Consider the following 20,599-nt stretch of genomic DNA (forward strand, 5'->3'; position numbering starts at 1 on the left):
CCACCCTCTCCCTGTGACACATCAGGGTGTGCCTGTGACAGTGAGCTGGCTCAGGAAGGTGACCTGGCCAAAGGAGGAAGCTTCTCCCCTCCTGCTGTGCTGGCAGGAAGCCGGACCCAGGAGCAGCAGTGTGCAACCAGGGCTGGGTAAAATTCCTGAGGAAGCACAGCACTGAGACACTGGGTGATCCTCTCCTGGAAGGACTTTACCTCCAGCACAGTTCAGGGGTTTCCTCAGTTAGTGGTGGCACCACAGCCACTCAGCACCATGGATCAATGCAGTTACAGCTTTGTGCTGCATAACACTGCTAACCACAATGGTAATTGCTGATGTTGAAAAGGCAGCCCATAATAAAAATAAATATTAACCATTGTTTTGGTATGCTATTATTTCAGTGACCTTTCAGTTCTGTTTCAAAACTTCCAAGTGCATCACCCATGCTTTTCATTAACCCTGCAGTTTACTAACATGAAAAGCCACAGAAGATTTCAGGACATCCATCCAGGCATTCTCTCACCTTATATAAACTCCAAACAGCAAGCAAATCTGGTACATCTGGTGAAGCTGATGTGCCAATGAATGTAACTTTGCTCTTGAACGTGCAATTCCTCCATGAGAAATACACCTATCAAGACTTAACTTCAGAGGCACCTGCCCTATTTTCTGTATCAGCTAATGTTGTACATAATGCTCCCATGAAAATATATATTGCTCATCAAAGCCAGTGTTTCTGTAGAGATACCCATTCATGCACATGATGATGCAATATATAAACTTAGTTCTGGCAAGATTTTAGCTTTAAGGACTGCACAAAACTTGCACCAGTATTACCTTCTGCGCACAAGGGAACACTTTCAGTCTCCCCCAGTCAGCACTCTACACAACACATACATTAAGCTCCTTTGGGAAGAAAGAAAGGTTTGGGGTTTTTTCATCTTTAGGGTTTTGCAAATCACTGTGTCTCGTGTATTCCCCATTCCGCTCCTGCACTTCTACTCACTCAGTTGATCCAGGCCAACCCCGCAGCAGGCTCAGCTTGAACAGCAATGCCTGGTTTTTACTTCCATCTGGCTCAGCTCACCAGCTTTTGTCAAATCTAAGCCTGGGGACCTGGGACCTAGATCACACAGCACTTCTTCAGCTCGTATGGTGCCAGCCTGGGGACAGCAGCACGTGGCTTGCTGATTCTGAGGTACACTTACTCCTCTCCTCACTAATTCTTAGAAGCTCTTCTTTAAAATAATCAAGTTTCACGAGCTCTTTTCAAAGACTTTGCCAGGGAAAGGGCAAGACCTTGAACCCCTCCTGCAGCAGAGCTCCTCGTGGCCAGGCAGGACTGAATGACACCAAGAAGTCCTGGGTTGATCCCAGTATCCTCTGTCAGGGCTCCATGTGCTTTCACAGGAGGTGAACTCTTCCTTGCACAGCCCTGCACAAGCTGGGAGAGAAGACCACAGGTGAACAGCCAAGGGAAGGTTCTCCCTGCCTTCACAGAGCAGTCTGGAGATCTCAGCACAGTCTTCAGGGGGATAAACCTTGGCTTTTACCTTCTAATGTAGAACTAGTATACACTGATGTGAATAAATGAGATTATGCTGTGTCTTTTATAGAAGCTTATGTCTCTCATGAATTCTTGGGTGGTTTTTTACACTATGAAAGCTGAATTCCTCTATACAGCTGTCAGGTCGATTTAAAAATTTCCTTGCAAAAAGTCATGATTACTAATTTACTTATTATTTATATTGCTCTGTGAAAGCCTACAGACCTAATGGTCTGGCTGGAAACAACAAAAAAATACCTACATGAATATACATGTTTGTCATTAGGAACTAGTTACATCCAACTGCACTGTGCAATTATTAAAATATCTTCTAGGACCTGAGCTGTCCCTAGGATAGAAGATTTCTTGCCTTCCTGCTTTTTGTTTAGGGGTTTTCCTGTTTCATGGCTCCAAGATGCACACCTTAAATGCACAGGACCAAAACAAGACTGCCATTAGAGGGATGAGTCCTTACAGAGCATCCCTGTAACGAACTCACACTAAAGTTCTGAGCAGAGTACTCTAGGAAGACTTAAAGCAGAGAAAAAGGAATTTCATGTATGAATCACTGAGAAACACTTTACCATAAATACAACCTAAATTCTATCATATAATGAGATTTTTTTTTCTTGGAAATACATTTCTCCTTTTGGGCTCCTCTGAGCAGCCCCTCAAGAGCACACAGAAAGGAGACCCAGCAGTACAAAACACAAAATAAAGTGGTAGTGCCAAATGGCCAAGCCAGCACACACAGAGGTCAACCACTGCCGCTCCCACCAACACTGAAACCGGAGATAAAACCTCTGATGTGCAACAGCAGTGCAGAACCCAAAACAGCACCATGTACAGTGAATGGCTACCATGGCTTTCCAGTTCCTGGCCCCCCTCACGCAGGACACAAGGGCTGTGTAAATGAGGAAGCCATTTCCCTGCCCTCCAGCACGCAGTGCAGCCCTCAGACACCACGTGAGGGACTGGGCACGCAGGAGGACACGCGCAGCCATTCCTCTCCTCCTCCTCCTCGACAGGCTCCTGTGAGATAACCGGGTGTGCCTTGCCAGAGCAGCATCATGGCACTGCTGAGTCAAAGGCGCCGGTCCTGGAAAGGAGACACCTCCAAAATCAATATCCAACATCCAGTGCTTCCCAGCTGGCAGGGCAGGGCTGCACCGGAGGGGGAAGAGAGGCTCTGCTGCAGAGACCAGCTGCTACAGGGACACACCACGGCTGTGAATCTTCCATTAAACCGTGCAAGACACTTCATAGATCTTAATGTAATTTTAGTTAAACACAGTGAAAAACAGTAGGATCTGTATTATCTGCTCATACACCCACAGTGCTGGAGGAGGGGGCTGTTAAAAAGAAGAAAATAGAAATTGCAGGAGTCTTTCACACCAATACATCAGGCAGCTAGAACTGTACACACCTCATCTGCTTTTGTGAACACCCATTTGCACATACAAGGATCTTGCACTAATTTGCAGGTTCTCACCGGGAATAATACAAATCTGGCTTCAAGTATAGTTTAACTGCAGGAGGCACAGCAAGCAGCAGCAGTTAGAAACATTAGTTGTATAATCACAAGACATACTGTGCAGTTTACCTATTTTGACCTTGAGATGGCAAAGAAAGAAAAGGTAGCAAGGCAAGTACTATATGGTCCATCTACTACGAAGATACAACACAGAACTGAAAGTGACATCAGCGATTGAACAATTAATAGATTCTCCTTCTGGCCCTGCATCTGCTGCAAATGCTGCTGTGCCTCATTTACTGCGCTGCTTAAACATGTTAAGGCAGAGCAAAAGGAAGAAAAAGAAAATAACTGAAGGAAAAAGAAAAGTAATATGCAAATGAAAGTAAATTCTTAACGATGAAGCAGGAGGAGACGAAGAAATTGAACAGAATGAGAAACAATCATAGTTGGGGCCAATTTTTTTTTTGTTTCTCTTTTAAAGAAGTGTGACCGAAGGACAGAATTTTACACGCAGTTATTTCCCTGAAGACTCTGTCAGCAGCACTTCTGCCCTGTCGATGTCACTGCCTCAGCCAGTGCACTGCATTCTACAGCCCAGGCCTGTGTTTGTCAGCTTGAGACTCCTCCAGTTCCTCTCATCTCTAGGATGACCACGTGGCTATTAGGCAGAGCTATAGTTTACTCATATTACAATTAAACTACAGGAAAGCATGTAAGCATGCAAGGGAAGTGATGGTCTAGCTGCTACATAACTGCAGCCACAGAACAACACACAAAAAAACCCCCATGAGTTCAACCTTATTGTGCCATCAACCACGTTTCACGTATTTCAAAGCATGCAAACAGGTTTAAATCATATCCACACGCACCCCCCTCGCTTTCTCTGGATGCATGAAACCCAAAAGACCGCAAGCTACACAAAAAAATAACAAAACCCACCGAAGGGGTTTATGCTGGTGCCCGAACGGGGAGTGAAAGGCGGCGGCCGCAGTGAGGGTGCCACAGCGGGAAGGGAACGGCAGAGGCAGCGGCAGAGGCCCCGCTGTGTGTGCCCTCGGAGCAGCGCTCCCGGAGCCCCGCCGCAGTGACTGCTTCACACACCGGCTGCACACACCGGGACACGGCACAACACCGCCGAGCGCTGCCTCGGAACGGGCCAAACCCGAGCTCTGTCCTGGCCAAGTCCGGCTTTTCCCGGCGTGGCTCGGCCGGGGCAGGCTGCGGCTCGGGACTGCCCGTTCCCGTTCCTGTTCCTGTTCCCAGCTCAGCTCTCCGGCACTGCACGCACCGGCACGGAAACGGACGGAGGGAAAAACGGACCTGTAGGTACTCACATGCAAGATGAAAATTAACTGCACTTTAGGCATACTTCAAAAGAAACATAAAATAACCCTGTATGACTGACACATTGTTCCCGAAAATCATTCACCTTAATCACAAAAATACTTTGTACTTACAGCATTTAACACCTCTAGCAAAGAGTTGCTGCAATCAGATTCTTTGTTAGTAACAATTCGGTTAACCAGTTACTGCATTAATCAGTCCAAAGCTAACTATTAGGGATGTTTCAAAAAGAGCATACCAAACAATGGGGGAAAAAAAGCCAAATAATACTATAACTATTACATTTTAGTTGATAAAAAAGCCAAAACCAACTTAATAAATTATTCAGTGCAGAATCAAAACAATTTCAACAAAATGTTCTTCAATAAACACAGTAATTCAAAGGTCAGCCATATATCTTTCAATGAGCTTTGTTTTCAAGACTTACCTATGTTTTTCTAGTTCGTTGTGTGATGACCTATTAAAAAGAGAAAAGGAATATTAGAGGAACGAAAAATAAACCAAGATTCATAATATTTAAAAGCCAATACCTTCATAAGTTGCAAAAAACTTCTTTAAAATACGTATTTAACATGGATTATGAAACAGCTTTTCTTTTAAATTGGTTCACTTTTAGATTCTTCAGGGTATCAACTTAATTTCCATGAGTAAACTGTAGGTTTGGGGGGAATTATAACATATTTGCATTTATTAGAGTTCTGTACATCCAGAGACAGAAATTAACACTAAAAACTGAGCAGGTTAGTAATGAAAACAGCCCACGAGATTTTTATAGGTAAAGAAAAATTATGGGAATGCAGAAAGTGCTCTAAGATCTAAGTGGTAACAGGTAATAGCAAAAAGCACCCAAAAAGCAGCTTTCAAGCCATGGAAATGCAGAAAGAAAAATCAGCAGCTAATCACTGATGTTGTTGTTGACATCTTAATGGCAACAAAACAGGAATCCTCTTAATTCTTCTCGGTCTACAATGAGAAAATAAAACCCCAAAAAAATCATAGTCCCTGTACTGACCACAGCAGCATGTTATCCTTTTCCAATCTACTTGGATTAAAGATTTTTTTTCTTCACCATTAGAACGCAGCCCTAAATTCTTGGAGGATTTTTTTTTTTTTTAACTGATTCAGCTAAAAATATTCATTTTATTTATTTACACAGCTTGGATTAAAAACATTCCTAAAACGAAGTTACTGTCGCCGCTTCAGAACCAGCAATTTTCCGTACTTTCAGTTTTGTCCCGCTGAAAACATGCCCAGCACATCAGGATCAAACGATGCAGAGGCGGTGGCAGCTTTTTGGGCTGGCAGATGATGTCAGAGCGGCTCTGCTGGAGCCTGCTGCAACCCCAGCCTGCAGCTGGGCACCGGGTGCAGAGTGAGGTGCCTTTGTGCAGGCCAAGTGCACGGTCCCCCCAGGGAGCAGAGCCATCCCAGGGGGATTAGGGAGCCTTCCCGCACAAATGCTGCCCATGCCGAGCTGGCCTGCTCTCCCTGCACACACCGAGCTGCTGGATTCTGTACCTGGGTGTGACCGATGGCAGAACATCACTCTGGCCATAAAGAGGGAAAAAGAAAGCAAAGCTCACACAAGAAACATCCAGTGAAGAAACCCACGAGCAACTGATCTCAGGCCAGTGCAGCTGCTGATCCTGCAAGGAACCAAGTGAATGCCCCTCAGCAGGTAAAACTGAAATGCATACTATGTTCAGCACTGATGCTAACCCTCTCTCACCATAAAGCATCTCAGTATTGATATTAGACATCAGTTAAGTCAACCATTACCTGGCATCTTTTTCTCAAAAGCCTAAGAATTCTTTATGTATTTTTGTTGCATCAAGTGAGCCATGATCAAGTAATGTGTGTATTTCTATAATGACATTTAAGTGCTCCTGACCAATGCAGCAACACTACAACTGTTAAACACATTTTCTGTGCTACATTAATAGGGCAAGGTGGGCTTGGTCATTTGGCTGTCTTAAGATGATTTTGGTTTTATATTCTACTCCTACTCTCTACACAGAGATCAGACTTTCTTTACAATCATTTCTCCACACCAATGTTCACAAAAATTGACAAAGACCATGCTAAATCCACCAGTCTTTATGAAAACACATGGAAAACACAAGTTCAGTAGGGAACCATTGTCCCCAAACACCCTCAACAGGCCTGTCAAAGGCACTGTTTGTAGGGAACTTTGAAACCAGAGAGAAAATACAGGCCAGCCTGGATTCATCCCTATGACATGAACTCCTTGACATTTCTGGCAATTAGACACAAAGGTGAATGCAATCACTCCAACTGGCCCATTCTGAGCTGCCAGCTCCCAGCAGCTCCAGCGAGCACACACGGGGACAGCACAGGAACCACCGGCCAAGAAATCCAGCCTGCAGTATTTTGCTGGGCTGAGAAAAGATGCCACGAGCAGCTGACAGTCCTGCACACAGCAAACCTACGGGGCACCTGTGGCACAGGAAGGGTGACCCTGGCATTCTCCTGAGGGATGTCCTGCCAGAGCAGCTCTGGAGCACACAGCCGTGGCCAGCTGCCAAACGGAGCAGCAGTGACCATGTGCCTCTTGGCAGAGCTCTTGGGGACACAAAAGCCTCAGCAACGCCTGCAGTGTGCAAACGTGGGCACCAGCCACACATTTCAGGAGGTGTCAGGGGCCAACTAACACCCCAACCTTGAGACCCCAGGCAGAAACCAAAACCAAGAGTCCATTTACCTGAGAATTGCTCCATCTACAGAGCACGTTAAATACACTATTACAAAGCATAACAGGGATGTCTTTGATTGGGTTTGTTTTCAGAAGAGATGAACTTCTCTTGAAATACTGTTTTTTATTTCCTTCACTGTCTACAGCACAGTATATTGCAAGAATATTCATCTCCTGCTGTTTATGCAACCTAAAGTGAGGGAAAAAACTTAAGAACTGGTCTCCACACAACCCAGTACCCTGTTTCAAAATGGAGTCTTTCATTACTTCAGTAAAGATAAGATGTAGGTCACAGCAATAAGATATATGTATATACGTATTTATAAGAGACAGAAGCTATTTGGCTGTGGTTTGCATGCAAATAGCCTGTGGAACCTTTCAAAAATGGCTTCAAGACAAGGAAGACTTCTGGTGTTTAACTTAGGTTCACTCAACTGAGTTTGTATCTCCACAAAAAGCTTGGGGAAGCTGGGGGTAGCAGTGAGGAAAAAAAGGTAAAAAGGTTCAGATAAAAATAAAGGGGAAAAGCCAACAACAAAAAACCCACAAAATCATAGATTCAGAAGGAAGGGATAACAAACGCTGATGCTTAGACTACGCTGTTGATCTGAGACAGCTCTAGTATCCCTTTAGCAAATACCAAGCAGTTCACTGACTATAAATTTTATTTGTGAAAAAATTGTCAAAAGAAGATTTGAAAGAACAAGGAGGAACCAAGGAAAGGCAACCATTGGTCTGCAAGATCCTTTGCTACTTCGCACAGCACACCCCAGAGCCATCCCCATCCACCACCTTCCTTTCCCCAAACAAGAATTCTTGGTATCTGATTTCAGCTTTTGGTTGATTCAACATTCAGCAGACACACCTAAGAAATTTGGACAGGTGCTAACTGAGATGGCAAGACTAACACAGAAAAGGCAAGTGCCCCTCCACCTCCCCTGCTGCCAGTTTATGGGTGAGCCAGCAGGATCTGGTCACAGGCACGCTAGACTGAGATTCCTGTGTATGCGGGATGCACTGCCTGTTTCAGTATTCAGACAGCTTCCCTACTCCTCCATCCATCTACCCCACCAGACGGGGCATCTGCTCAGCAGGAAGCCAGCAGCTCCCGATAAAAGCAGGGATGTACGGCAATGCTGCTGACATTTATTGCCCTGTGTTAATGGGAGCAGGTCTAGACCGTGACTCACCAATGCACTTCCAGTTGCCAACGCACTTTAAAGCACTATAGGAACCAAAGCAGGGTAGGTAACCAAGTGCTTGAGACAGTGGCAGCACCTTACCAGTGCCAGGGCTTTCTGGTGGAGGCAGAACTGCCAGGGTGTGATACAGCCCATGTACAACTCCACCTCAGGTCATGCAGCCATGTGAACTACACTGCCAGCACTTCACCTTTTGTCCAGGCCAAAAAAGTAAGAACAAAGAGAACAGGAAGCTTTACAAGGTGCTACACCTTAAGTGTCTGCATCCAGTTCCCACTCCCAGAAGTGCAGGTGTGTAAAAGCACAAAGCTTACACCTGCAGTCTCATGTGAATGCGACTGCTGTGCAGCTTTTCATTGAAAGGATCCAGAATCACTTCCAGGAAATTCCCTGTCCACATACCTAACCTGCCATGGAATGCACCTGAAAATACTACAGTTCACTCCACAACACACAGATAAACCTGAACATAAGCACGCATTCTGCCTATTATTCACTGCTTCTGGGTTGTTGTTTTTTTTCCATTTGTTTCAAACTGGACACATTGCTTACAGCCTGTCAAAGAAACAGCCTGTACCAAATTAATCCACTAAAATTAATTTTGTATTCTCCTCATCGCAAAATTAAACTGGTTCTGCAGATTCAGCTGGGATCTGGGAACCAGGCACACTGGCACAGCCTTGATGCAGAGTTCTGGCTCCAGGATCACATTCAAGTTGGTGCTGCCACATGTTTGCAGTGGCCAGGTCTGAACGTGCTTCTAATACGGTGGCAATTTGTTTTCCTCAACTGCACAAGCAGTGCAGCTCTCAAACATTGCAGACCTACTGCAGTTCCTTAGGGTGACAGGTCCATGGGTGAAAGCTGTTATATTGGGACTAAAATGCATTATTTTGAAACCAAATGCAGCAATATCAATTGCTGTCCTAGCTTCAGGAAGGCAAACGAGAAAGATCTATCGAATTCAAAAATCCAGGTGAAAATTCAGAGGAGCTGTGTCTGCACAGTCTGCTTTGCAGTGTTTCATTCTTGGCTTCTCACAAAACAAAACAAAAAAATTAAGGAAAAATAAAACAAAAATCAGGCGCCGATCCCTAAGCTGCTTAGTGTGGGCACAGAAAAACATCTGCAGAGAGCAAGGGGCTCGCTCTGCGGGCCACAGGTTCACCCTCTCCATGAGCCAACATCAACAGAGGAATTTGGACATTACGCTCTGTTTTTATTTGAAAATCCAAATGCTGCTTTCATCTTTTTCTGCATATAACCCTTTGCCAGAACACAGCACGAAGTACATGTCTATTTATATAACATACGAGCAAAAATATTAATTAATTAATAGACACAGAAGATATATTTATAAACTGGCATTTATTTTGCTCCCCCTCCTTCAATAAACCAGCTCCTAAATTAACAGGCCAAACACACTGCATCACCGACATTCAATTCCTTTCTCTGAAAGTAAATTTAACTGTGACCTCAGTAGACTGGCATCTAACACTAAGATTTTGCTTTTCATTTTTACCTTATTTCTGACTCTTTCACAGCGAAGCAGCTGCCTGAGCTCCCTGGTGGATGGGCAAACACACACCTCAAACCCACACACAGCTCAAGGTACCCAACACCTGGTGAGTGAAACTGCTGCCAGGGCAGAAGAAAGCCCAGTCATCTGCAGGATTGCATGTTCCTCTGTAAGAGTGCTTTGCCTTGTGAGCAAACGTCACCAAATTTCAGATTTGTGTCGCATTCCTCCTCGGCACATCGCATACGTGTCACCTATGTGTTTCTTCGGAGCAAAAACCAAGCTTGGCTTTTTAATATTTCCTATTAACATTTCCAAGGTACAACAGCAATAAATCCAGCTCTTTGTTTTATGCCTTTTTTAATTCTAAGTACACCTTAACAAGAATTATTAGACTGCATGGCACTGCTTTAGGAACTACATACAGCCACTGCTCTGCGGAGACATTTATTATACTGTAGTCAAGTACCTGGTAAGTATTATTGTAACAAGATGTGACCTAGGTTTACCTCCCTGCAAAAGATAATATTGTGGCTTTCTCTAATCTCTGTCCTCTTCACAAAACAAGAATCCAGTTTCATTTGCCAGAGGATTTTGGTCAAAATTACTGGGGGGAAACAAGTCTGAATCTCAGCTGAGGACATGGTATGAACAGCAAACCAGAAAGAAAACAAAGCATTTTGGTTTGTGTGACATGGGAAAGGGCACATCACAGGAAACTGAGAAGAAAACATGTAAGATCAAGACATTTTAATGTGCAAGTGAAACAGAAATGGCTAAAAACTGTACCTGATTGCTACCAATAATATTGTTTATCAACAAACTGCTAACAACCACTTTCAATTTTGATTCAAAGCTAACAGTGGACAAAGCAAAACTCTTACAAATTCCTACAGTGGACAGAAAGCTTATAGATTTTGGTTAATTAAATGTAATTCTGCTGGTATTTTTCCCTGCACAAATCTAAACCTGCCAGAATTACTTCTCACTCAATTGCAGTCAAGAGGCCAGCAAGCTTTTAGCCCAGAGCCGAGCATCCTGTCCAAAGGGCTGGCAGCCTCCTGCCCCTTCTCCTGTGGGTCTGGGCCTCGCCAGCCATGCACAAGGGATGGAGGTCTCATCCTACAGTGTCTTACATGAACATCACCAGCACCTCAGCAGAGGAAGGAGGGGTTGGTCAGCGCCCTTGCTGAAGCCCAGGGCAGCTGGAATCCATCCCTGCTCGTCGCCCAGCCCGCGGCACCTGGCCAGCACACCTGTGCTACACGGGGTACGCTCTTCCCCCCACAGGCAGGCACACGGGGGGGAAAACACAGAACAAAGAAGAGTACAGCATGCCAGGCTTCCTCACATCTGACAGTTTTTCTCCTCCTCCCCTCTTTTCTGATTTTCCAAGAATAAGGAGATGTTTTTCATGCTTTTCTATATGTATACCTCATAAGGCATGAAAAAACCAACGTATGTGCATATATACATCTCTCACTTTTTAATTTGATCAGATGCTGCAAGCAGCAGGATACAAAAATAGATAATGAAAACAACAATGCCCCTGCAGATCCGAAATGTGCAGTTAGCTGCTCCTTTCCTACTCCTCCAACCTTAAGTATGTATTTTTAATCCAGAAAAACGATGAAATAATAAGGCATGAATTTCAGACATGTATGCAATCCCCTGTATGCAATCAGACGCCTCCCTGCATCTAATGCTCCAAACCCAATGAGTCTGGAAAATGGTTAAAGTGGAACAATATGGACAAACACTTTGCTCGGTGGTTCACATCACCCACGACCACTCCAGATCCTCTGAACTTTGGCCAGTCGTCTCCCTCTGTTAATCTTTGAGTTGCTTAGGAAGAATTAACCATGTTTCCAAAAATCCACTCAAGTCTGGGGCTCAGCCCCGATAGCCTCTAAGCTCCAAATAATAATAAAACAGTGATGCTGGTGTACATCATGTATTTTGCCCTGCATATTTAAATTCAAGGATAGTTTCTCCCCTGCAAATTTAAGTGTGCAGGCAAACGTGAGCAACGATTGCTGGACATGGGTACAAAGCCCATAAGGACAATGCAGAGGTACCCACAGAGCCCTGCTGCTGCCCCTCTGTCCCTGAAGGTACAGGGAGATGCATTAATGCAACGTCCCTCTGCTTCCCACACCGGTCAGCAAGCCTGGTACCCATGCTGAACCAAAACAGCCACTGTCCCAGCAGCATCTGCACTAGAAACAAACACTGTCCTGTCCTGTAACACCACGACCCGTCCCTCAACTCATCACTGCAGCTAGGAGAGAAGAAAGTGTGAGTAAATGTATACCTTGCAGGATGGCGTTTTTGAAGGCTGCACTTCTACAGAGTGAGAATAAAACAACAGACTAAACAGGTAAATAAATACAAATCTGCAGGCAGAAAGAAAAGCAGGAAGGTAACTGCAAGTGGATGTGTATGCCTCAACTTCAATAACACTAGCAAATCTGTAACCAGAAATCTTTTAATTCTGCTGTGTTTGATAGATTACAAATCCTCTCCTAAAAACTCCTGAAAGCAGCTTACAATTCAGACAAATAACTATTTTGCAGCGGATGACAAGAGCCCTAAGAACGGAAACGATGGAATAATAGCTCTGTAAGTAACACTGATTTCTTGAATGCAAGAGACAGACAAGAAATCTGTACTACTCGAGGAGCAATTTACACCTGGAACACTTATGAAATGTGTTTTGAATTTTTTTAAAGGCAGTGAGCATACTTTATATGAAAATAATTAAAAATCTTAAGGAGCAAAGTGTCTCAGGACGCAAGACACTCCTCCCACTCCTGATGACTTTCTCTTTTAAAATGAACTGACTGTCTTCTCATGCTCCATGATGAGACAAAGAATTCAACTAAAACCAAAACCGAAGTAGTACTGTAATTAACAGCCCCCAAAATGGTTGCCTTGCTCGGAGCAGGGGCATGGGGACACAATTTGCTCCCCCTCAGTAATCTTCGAGACACACTGCTCGGCCGCAGCAGGCACCACCAGGGCGCTCAGCAGCTCGTGTTTTTGCTCAAGGAGGGAGTTAGTTCGTCAGCTTTTGATTTCGGTTTGCACCTTGGTGTCCCACGAGCAGCTCCTGGCCGTCTGCCGGGCACCTCCCCAGCACCAGCCGACCCGGCCGCAGGATGCCCGCTGGAGCAGCGAGAGCGGGCCCGCCGAGACTCACTGCTCCTTTGGAAAACAAGTCACGTGCAAAGCAAGTTCATTTTAGGCTATTCTACAGGAGCCACCATCCAGCATGACCATGCAGAGCGGAGCCTGCGCTGGGGAGAGCATCGCTGCCCCGGGACGAAGCAGGCCCAGCAGGGCACGGTCCTCGGTCCTCTCCGGAGCAGCCCTGAAGAGCAGAGCGGAGCCCAGGGCTGGGCTCGCTCCGGGGCAGGGGCCGGCAGCGTCCCCGTAAGACAGCCAGCCTCCCGCACGTACACAGCCGCTGCCCGAGCAGCAAACAAAGCTGCAGAGCCTGCGCACAGCCGCGCTCGGCTCCTGCCATCGCAGCGCAGGTAGCGGCTGCGGGGCAGCGACAGAACCGAGCGGCGGAGGGGCCAGAGCCGGGATAAACAAGGACCGAGCCGCGCAGCCCGGCGGATCTGCGTGCGGCCGCGGGCCGGAAGGGCTGCGAGCGGGGCTGCGGCACGGCCCGCGGGGAGGTCGGGCTGGCTCCGGCACCTTCTCACCCCGCGCCTCCCGGAGAGGCCGCGGGGCGGGCGGAGTGTCCCCCCCGCCGTCCCGCACACGCTCCCGCCCCGAGCCCAGCGCCGCCGCAACCGGAGGCTGCATCTGCTCCGGCTGCCATGGGGGAGGCGGCCGGCTCGCTGCCTGTGGTTTATAAATGAATGCCGGGGGGGAAATTAGGTGCCATGCAAAGAGAAATCTGGGTGGCGATTACGGTGTTTAGGTCTGCAGCAAAAGCCGCTGTCGGCGAGCGCGGAGCAGAAGGAGCGATGAGGGCGGATGGGACTGAAGTGCAGTGAGTACTAAGGAGATGGTGTACGCGTGGCAGTGTTTATATGAGAGATCAAAACAGAGCCAAGCCCATCCAGGGGAAAAATGGCGACTACCGGGATGGGGAAAACTGAGACACTGGATTAGTTATTATTTTTCATAAATGTATGCACTGCACATAAGCTAGACACATTGGAAAAGCTGACGATTCATTCTGAAAAAGCGGTGCGTCTATTACCTGTTATTCTGGGATTTTCTGGCCATGGTGCCTGCCTTTGTTTTCTTTCTGGAATAGTCACTATCGAAGGGTAACACTGATGCATAGCCATGTTCTGCTTCTAGGGACAAAGTCAGCATTAGTGGCAATACATTTTTTCCATGCAATTTTTTCCTCCTTTGCAGGAACGCTAGGGTAAAGAACAGAATTTTTTCCGGTTGATTTGTTTGGATTTTATTCTGGCATCTCTTAAAGAAGCGAGACAAAAAATAAAAACAAAAACCAAAAACCATAACTCGGCAAACCAAAGGGGAAAAAAAAACAACACCGAAGTGTCGAAATTAGGAGGATTATTGGAGTGCACATTAAAAACGAGGCGGATCATGCAAACCCTTGTCACGCTGCGCTGGGGGAGGGGAGCTGCCATACAATCACCGACTGCCACACACGGAGCGGCGAGAGGGATCCTGAGCGCTGCCACACGCACCGTCCCCATCCAGGGCGGCACAAACAACCCCCTTCTGGCTTGCTTGGGGGGTTATAGTTTTAAAAAAAAGCCAAGATCCGAGCAGCGGTGCTCCCCCAGCGCGGTGCCGCTGGCGCAGCCCGGGTCCCCCTCGGGCAGGTGCGGGCTCGGGGCCGCTGCCCCGGCCCGGCCGCCGCACAACAAAGGCCGAGAGCGGCTGGGAGCGCCTGCGGGTGCCTGACCGACTGCCCGTCTGCGCCCTGTACCTCGGTCTCTTCGCTCCAAGTACTCGGCCGCTTCCAGGAGGATTAACAGGGAGTTCAATTCCATGGCTGCCCGTCCCGAGCCCCCCGCGCCGAGTTCACGCGCGGGGACTCCCGAGCCCCCGGTTTTAAGGCACCTCGCTCAACCTACATTTGACACACAGCGGACGGGCAGCCCGCGCAGCCAATGGCGAGCGGCCCACGGCCGCGGGGCGGGACGTGAGGCGGCGGCCCGGCCAATCGGCGGCCAGGGTCCCCCCCCGCGGTCGGGGCAGGGGATGTTGACAGATCCCCGCCGCCCGCGCTCATTGGCTGCCCGTGTAGTAACAATTTAGAAGCCGAAGCTTAGCAACAGCACGTGGTGGCCCGGCCCCCTCGCCCTTTCATTGGCTGCTTCCTTGCATGTTAAGAAGGCCGAAGTCGCCTATTGGTGCGCGGGGCGTCATGCAAATGAGGACGGAGAAGGGGGCCAATGGGGCGGGAGGCGCGTGCCGCGCGGCGGGAGGCGGGGAGAGAGGAGCGGGCAGCCAATGGGCGGGAGGGGGCGTGGCGTTGCCGTGAGGAAGAGGTAGGCGGGGGTCGGGGCCACAGAAGGCTCCGCCCCCGCACACGCGCCGGGCGGACACGGGGCAAGCGTGAGGGAAAACGGGAAAAAGGGGAAAAAGGGAAAGTGAGGCGGCGGAACTGCCCGTCGGGGACAGCAGGGCGGGAAATGAACGGGAACGAAAAAGACACAAAAAGATACAAAACAGATACAAACGGGACGCCGGAGAGGCTGTGAAAATGTGCCTGGCACGCGCATCCTTGACCCCTTGCGGTGCTCGGGCGAGAGAGGAAGACGGCAGCGCTGTGAAAACACGCACAGGGACGGAAGAGAATGACTGAACGCTGCACAATGGCCTAACCTGCTGAAAAAGAGAAACAGTGGGAAGCTCTCAGAAATGCAGCCAGAGTTCCTGCCAGCCCTCCAGCCCTTGCCAGCATATTCAGCTGCCTTTCGTCATCTGGATACACAGAAGCCGTGTACCAGAATAGCCTGGCTCCCGGCGCACAGGCTGAGCAGGAAGAGCTCAGCACCTTTCCTGTCCACACCATCCTATTTGCTCTGCTAACTCTGCATCCTTATCGCAGATAGCTGCTGCACAGCTGTTGCCTAAAACTGGTTGGTTTTAACACGAGCAAGTGTAGTTTTAAAATAGGCATATTTTAAGCTGTGCTGTGATCACACATTGGTACATCTTCAGGGCAAAAGTGCTGAAGCCTGTAATCAGTCCTCCTGCAGGATTGCACTTGGGCACACAGTTGGTTCCATTGGTTTTAATTGAACTGTTTAGGTAAAGAGCTATCCAGCATATAGGCTGGATGCAGTGTTGTCGTGTGTGTTTATTTCTTGGCAAAAAATGTCAGCCAGAGTTTCCTTTTAAGAGGACAATAGCAATTCAGATTAAAACAAGGATTATGGTTTACTGTTTCTACAGCATTATGGTAAAGCCACATATACATTACACCTGATCTTGTATTAGTCTGTATCTTGTTGGCCCAGATGCACAAGTGTAATGTGGCTCTCGAACATTGCTGAAACACAGATCACATTTTACTGCCATTTGGTCCAGGCACCAGAGATAAGAGAAAATACAAGGCAGTGAAGAAAGCAGCATTGTGATTGTAGTTTAGGAGAATTTTGTATTTGTTTAGGAAAAGTCTGAGTGACTATGAATTACAAGGCAGAAGGGAATTTGGTGCATAGATTACAAAGGTAAAAAAAATTGCTGTAACATTTTCCACTTGCTGCTTGAACTGTTGAAATCCTGCTGCAAGTGGGTGAGACAGTACAGTGTTTACTGTAAAGCCATTGAACCTTGTGGTAGTTTTGCTGTTAACTGGAAGTAGGTTTAGACACTACTTGACATTGCCTTCTGTTACGAAACAGTGTGAAACCATATATGTACAGGTCTGCTTTGTCCACACAGGAAATAAGGTTCCCTTTGCCTGACACATGCGTAGGGCACTTAATGTGGAAGATGCAAAGATGCACAGATAAGGCATCAGCGTTCTCTACTGATCTTCAGAACACCTATATTTGTGTGTTAGTGTCTAAATGATCTTAAACTGCCTTGTACCCATGCTGTGGAATCAGTCATACATCCAGAAAGGCAGATGAATGTGCTAGGTATGTAGGTGCTTGTGGGAAGGCCCAGGATTTCAGATTTACTGAGGCTCTGAATGCTGAAAGCTCTGTCCTACCACACTGTAAGACCACAATTTCACCTGGAAAAAAACTCTGGAAACACAGGGGTGTAACAAACACTGCACAAGACTGTGCTTCAGGAGGGTGCACAGCCCGAGCTGAGCACCCTGCTGAGCACTGCCCTCACCAGACGCTCCTTGGAGCTTGGAGTGATCCGACTGCTGAACTGAAGCCACCCTCAGCCTCCCCTGCACTCCCCAGTACCCAAACCCAGCACCCCTAACCACTCTGAGTCAAAAACCATTGCTCTCTCTGCTTTCAAATGTGGACAGAAGTATTTGGAAAACAGTTGTTTTAAGGAGATGGAGCACAACTTCACATTGATGTTGGCACTTTCCAGGGCCTTGTACCTCCACACTTCCCTGCATGGAAGGGCTGCTTTGGTAAGTGAGGAATCACTGAAGCCAGCTGGACTAGGTGCAGGAGAAAGTGTTGTGCGAAATAGGGGCCAGTGCCATCACAAAAGGCACCTGATCTCTGATCATGGTGGCTCTCAGCCTCAGGAGTCATAAACTGTATTAGCCTGCTGGAGCTGTAACTGTGTATGCAACCCCACACACTCAGAGAGCCCTTGCTGATGAAATCCAGGGTAAATTCACACATTTGGGAAGGACAGGGCTGGCTCATACCTGACAACCACTGTCACACATTTACCTGTAGTTGCATTGAAGAAGAACACAGCAACAACATGTTAGTCCTGAGGAGTTCTATCATTTCTCCTAGGGGTGAACTCAACTGAGTCCTTCTCATGAGGCGCCACAAAAGCTTTTAAAATGCCTAGCAGGAATCGTTCTGGATCTGGTTTTATTTGTGCAGAGAACCAGGACTAGTTTTGGTGGTGTCAGCATGGGTGCATAGGTGTAAAATGGGTGTGAAAGAAGATCACCCAAATTACTGTAAGAACTGATGAACAGGCTCTAAGTAGATGTGTGCTCGAAGGCTTTGCAGATTTGTGTCTCTAAATAGCTTTCTTCCATTTCTAAGAGCAAGCAGCAGGAACAGCTGAGTGCTGAAGAAACAGCTGGCCTTCAGTGATAAGGGGTAGATGTCACTTCATGGTAAAGTTTGAAAAAGTTTGAATTTAGAAGCAGAAGCGAGATCCATCAGCAGCCACACCCAAAAACCTGAGCTGTTTTGCAGTTTCTTTGCCACCTGCACTTGGTGGTTGGAATGGTAATATTTACAATTTTAAATGTTATAGTGTCTTTCTTTTCCAAAATCTGTCCTATGGCATGACTTGGCATGTAAGATCAGTGACATCAGAATTGTTGACTGCCCCAAGCTGTGGTGAGGGCAGAGATCTGAAGCTGATGGTCAATAATTCAAGAAACTTCAATCACTATTTCCCACATATGGCCTTAAAGAAATAATTAGACCTACCCTGCTTTTCAGATTTGGCTCATTGTATCTACTGCATGTTTCTTTCTTTTATCTTTTAAAATTCCATACTATATCATATCCCTCTGTCCAGAGTTAAGCCCTTCACTGAGCCTTGGACTCCATCCCTCTGTTTTCTTGGGTGTTGCAAGGTTTAAGTAATTAGCAAAGACTAGCTCGTCTGCCCACATAGGAGGGGATCTGTGCTCAGGGCTGGCACTGACAAGTTTCATCTCCCTGACTCAGTATCTCAAATTCCATTTATTCCTCATCTTACCTGTGATTCAGATAATGAGCTCTGTTTCCTAGATACAGAAACCAAAACACCTGAAAATTGAAGGTGGAACTTTTGGAGGAAATTTCAAAAGTAACAATTTTGTCAGTGCCCAAGCCCAGTTTGAGACATTCTGATTCTATTTACTCTGCCAAGTAAAGCAGTTCTCCAGCCCTGATCTCAAATGGAAGGTGTCACTGCATCTGCTTGGCCCTGTATCTAGACTGCTACTGGTGCACATGTGGCTTTTACTCATCACTTTATTTTATGTGTGGTTTACTTTAAGTTTGGGGTGGTTTCTCTAAGTTCAAAGTGCCTGAAGATGGGGGCAGCCCATCAGAGAGCTACTTTCACACCTTGGAGCTGAGGTTACATGACATGAAGATATGTGGGGTGTCGGGGTTAATGAGTTGCTGCTGCAGTGTTGAGGAACTGTGTCCTGTGAAGGAGTCATGTCTGTGCAACCTCACCCCATGAGCTTTCTGGGTTGGTCCTCGACCTGTCATACCCCTTCAGCTGCACCCAGATGTTGGCTTGGAGAGGATCTTTGGTCCAAGGATCACAACAACAAGTAGTATGGATACTGTGGATTCTAGGGGACCTGAGTGGCTTCCATGGATTTGTTGGGCTCTCTGTGTGAAGCTCACTAGTCCAGCTTGCTGCTTGGCCTTGACCAATTGTTTGCTGCAGCGTTTCAATCACCAGCTTTCCCAAAACAATGGAATTTTTCCTGATTTTGCTTGGGATTTAGCACAGGCTTACGTACTGCTGTGGTACACACATGCTTGAAAGCCAAATCTAAAAAGAAAAAGTACTTCAAACTGAATGCCAGTCCCTTGTAAGGTTCTTTTCATGTTAATTGCTGTTATTTTGAAAGACAACATTTGTATCTTAGTGTCCTTGAGAGTTTGGCTGCAGAGAGCTCACATGCCCCTCTCCACCGGTGCTCCCCGACCAGTGAGACGTGCAGTGCCCTGACACCAGGCCCCGCAGCCATTCCTGTGAGCAGGCATGAAATTATTCTTAACTGATTGAAGTGAAGCATGGATTGAAAAGCTTGAGAGACACTGCTTTACTCCATTATCCTGCCCTGGATAAACCGTGCCTGGCAATTTTAAATACCATTATCCCAAAAATTCCCTCTGACCCTGCCACACTGAAAGTACTTTACAGGGGGCAGTGGTATTGCTGCTTTCATTTTGAAAGACAAAAAATAAATGAGATAGGGCAAAACAACTGGCTGGTATCACTAAGCAAAGGCAGGGCAAGGGCTGGGAGGATGGCTGGACATCCCAGTGCCCAGTCTGGCTTGTATGGCATTAAGATATACTGCAGAGTAAGGATTTGTTATGTTATTTCAGATCTGAATCTCAGAGATGTCATAGCCTTATTACATTCCCTTGGTGTAGGAAAAAGGCTTTGTATTGCATTAATCTTCCACAAGGGGCCTTGTGTACACTTGTATTGCATTAAGCTTCCACAAAATATAGAGACTAGTGCAGTGCAAAGAGGCTTTGAAGAAATCATGGCTCAGACCCACTTTGTTAGAGTGCTTTTGGGGGCACAGGCATCTGCCTGAGGTCGCTGCTTGAATGAGCTTGCAAATTTCTCCTTTAGCTGATAAAATCAGGTCTTCTTGTTGGGTGACTTTGACACAAGCACATTATATAGAAGTAAAAGAATATTCTACCTCACTGTGATCATCTTCTAAGCTGCCTTAATGCTTAGCACCCTGCTGCAGTCCAGGACAGACAGAGAAACAGAGCAGGGTTGTGCATTTGTGCTACCAAACGAGCTGAAACCAGCCTGTCTGCAGCAAACAGATTGTTCACTAAAGGAGGGAGGAAGCTGTGAGCTTTATGAATAAAATCAGGCAGTGGTAACACAGTCTCAATTATATCTATCCTCTGAATGTAAAAAATAGCATTTTCTTACCCAAGGTACCTGTGCCCTGTGTATCTGTCAGTCGTGACTTCTG

General features: G+C 46.8%; 1 protein-coding gene across 3 annotated transcripts in view; it reads right to left on the minus strand.

Annotated features, from left to right (window-relative positions):
- MXD4 (MAX dimerization protein 4) overlaps positions 1-14,879 on the minus strand; it is a 40,751-nt gene extending 25,872 nt beyond the window's left edge. The window contains exons 1-3 of one of the 3 annotated variants that reach the window (XM_012573557.5): positions 14,726-14,879; positions 14,015-14,183; positions 4,789-4,818 (exon numbers count right to left, since the gene is read on the minus strand). In XM_012573557.5, coding sequence (XP_012429011.3) covers positions 4,789-4,818; positions 14,015-14,183; positions 14,726-14,789 — 263 coding nt within the window. In that variant the 5' untranslated portion in view covers positions 14,790-14,879. 3 annotated transcript variants of the gene reach the window in all.
- Between the last annotated feature and the right edge of the window lie 5,720 nt (positions 14,880-20,599).

This window comes from Taeniopygia guttata, chromosome 4 (genome assembly GCF_048771995.1).
Source record: "Taeniopygia guttata chromosome 4, bTaeGut7.mat, whole genome shotgun sequence".
In the NCBI taxonomy this organism is placed as follows: domain Eukaryota; kingdom Metazoa; phylum Chordata; class Aves; order Passeriformes; family Estrildidae; genus Taeniopygia; species Taeniopygia guttata.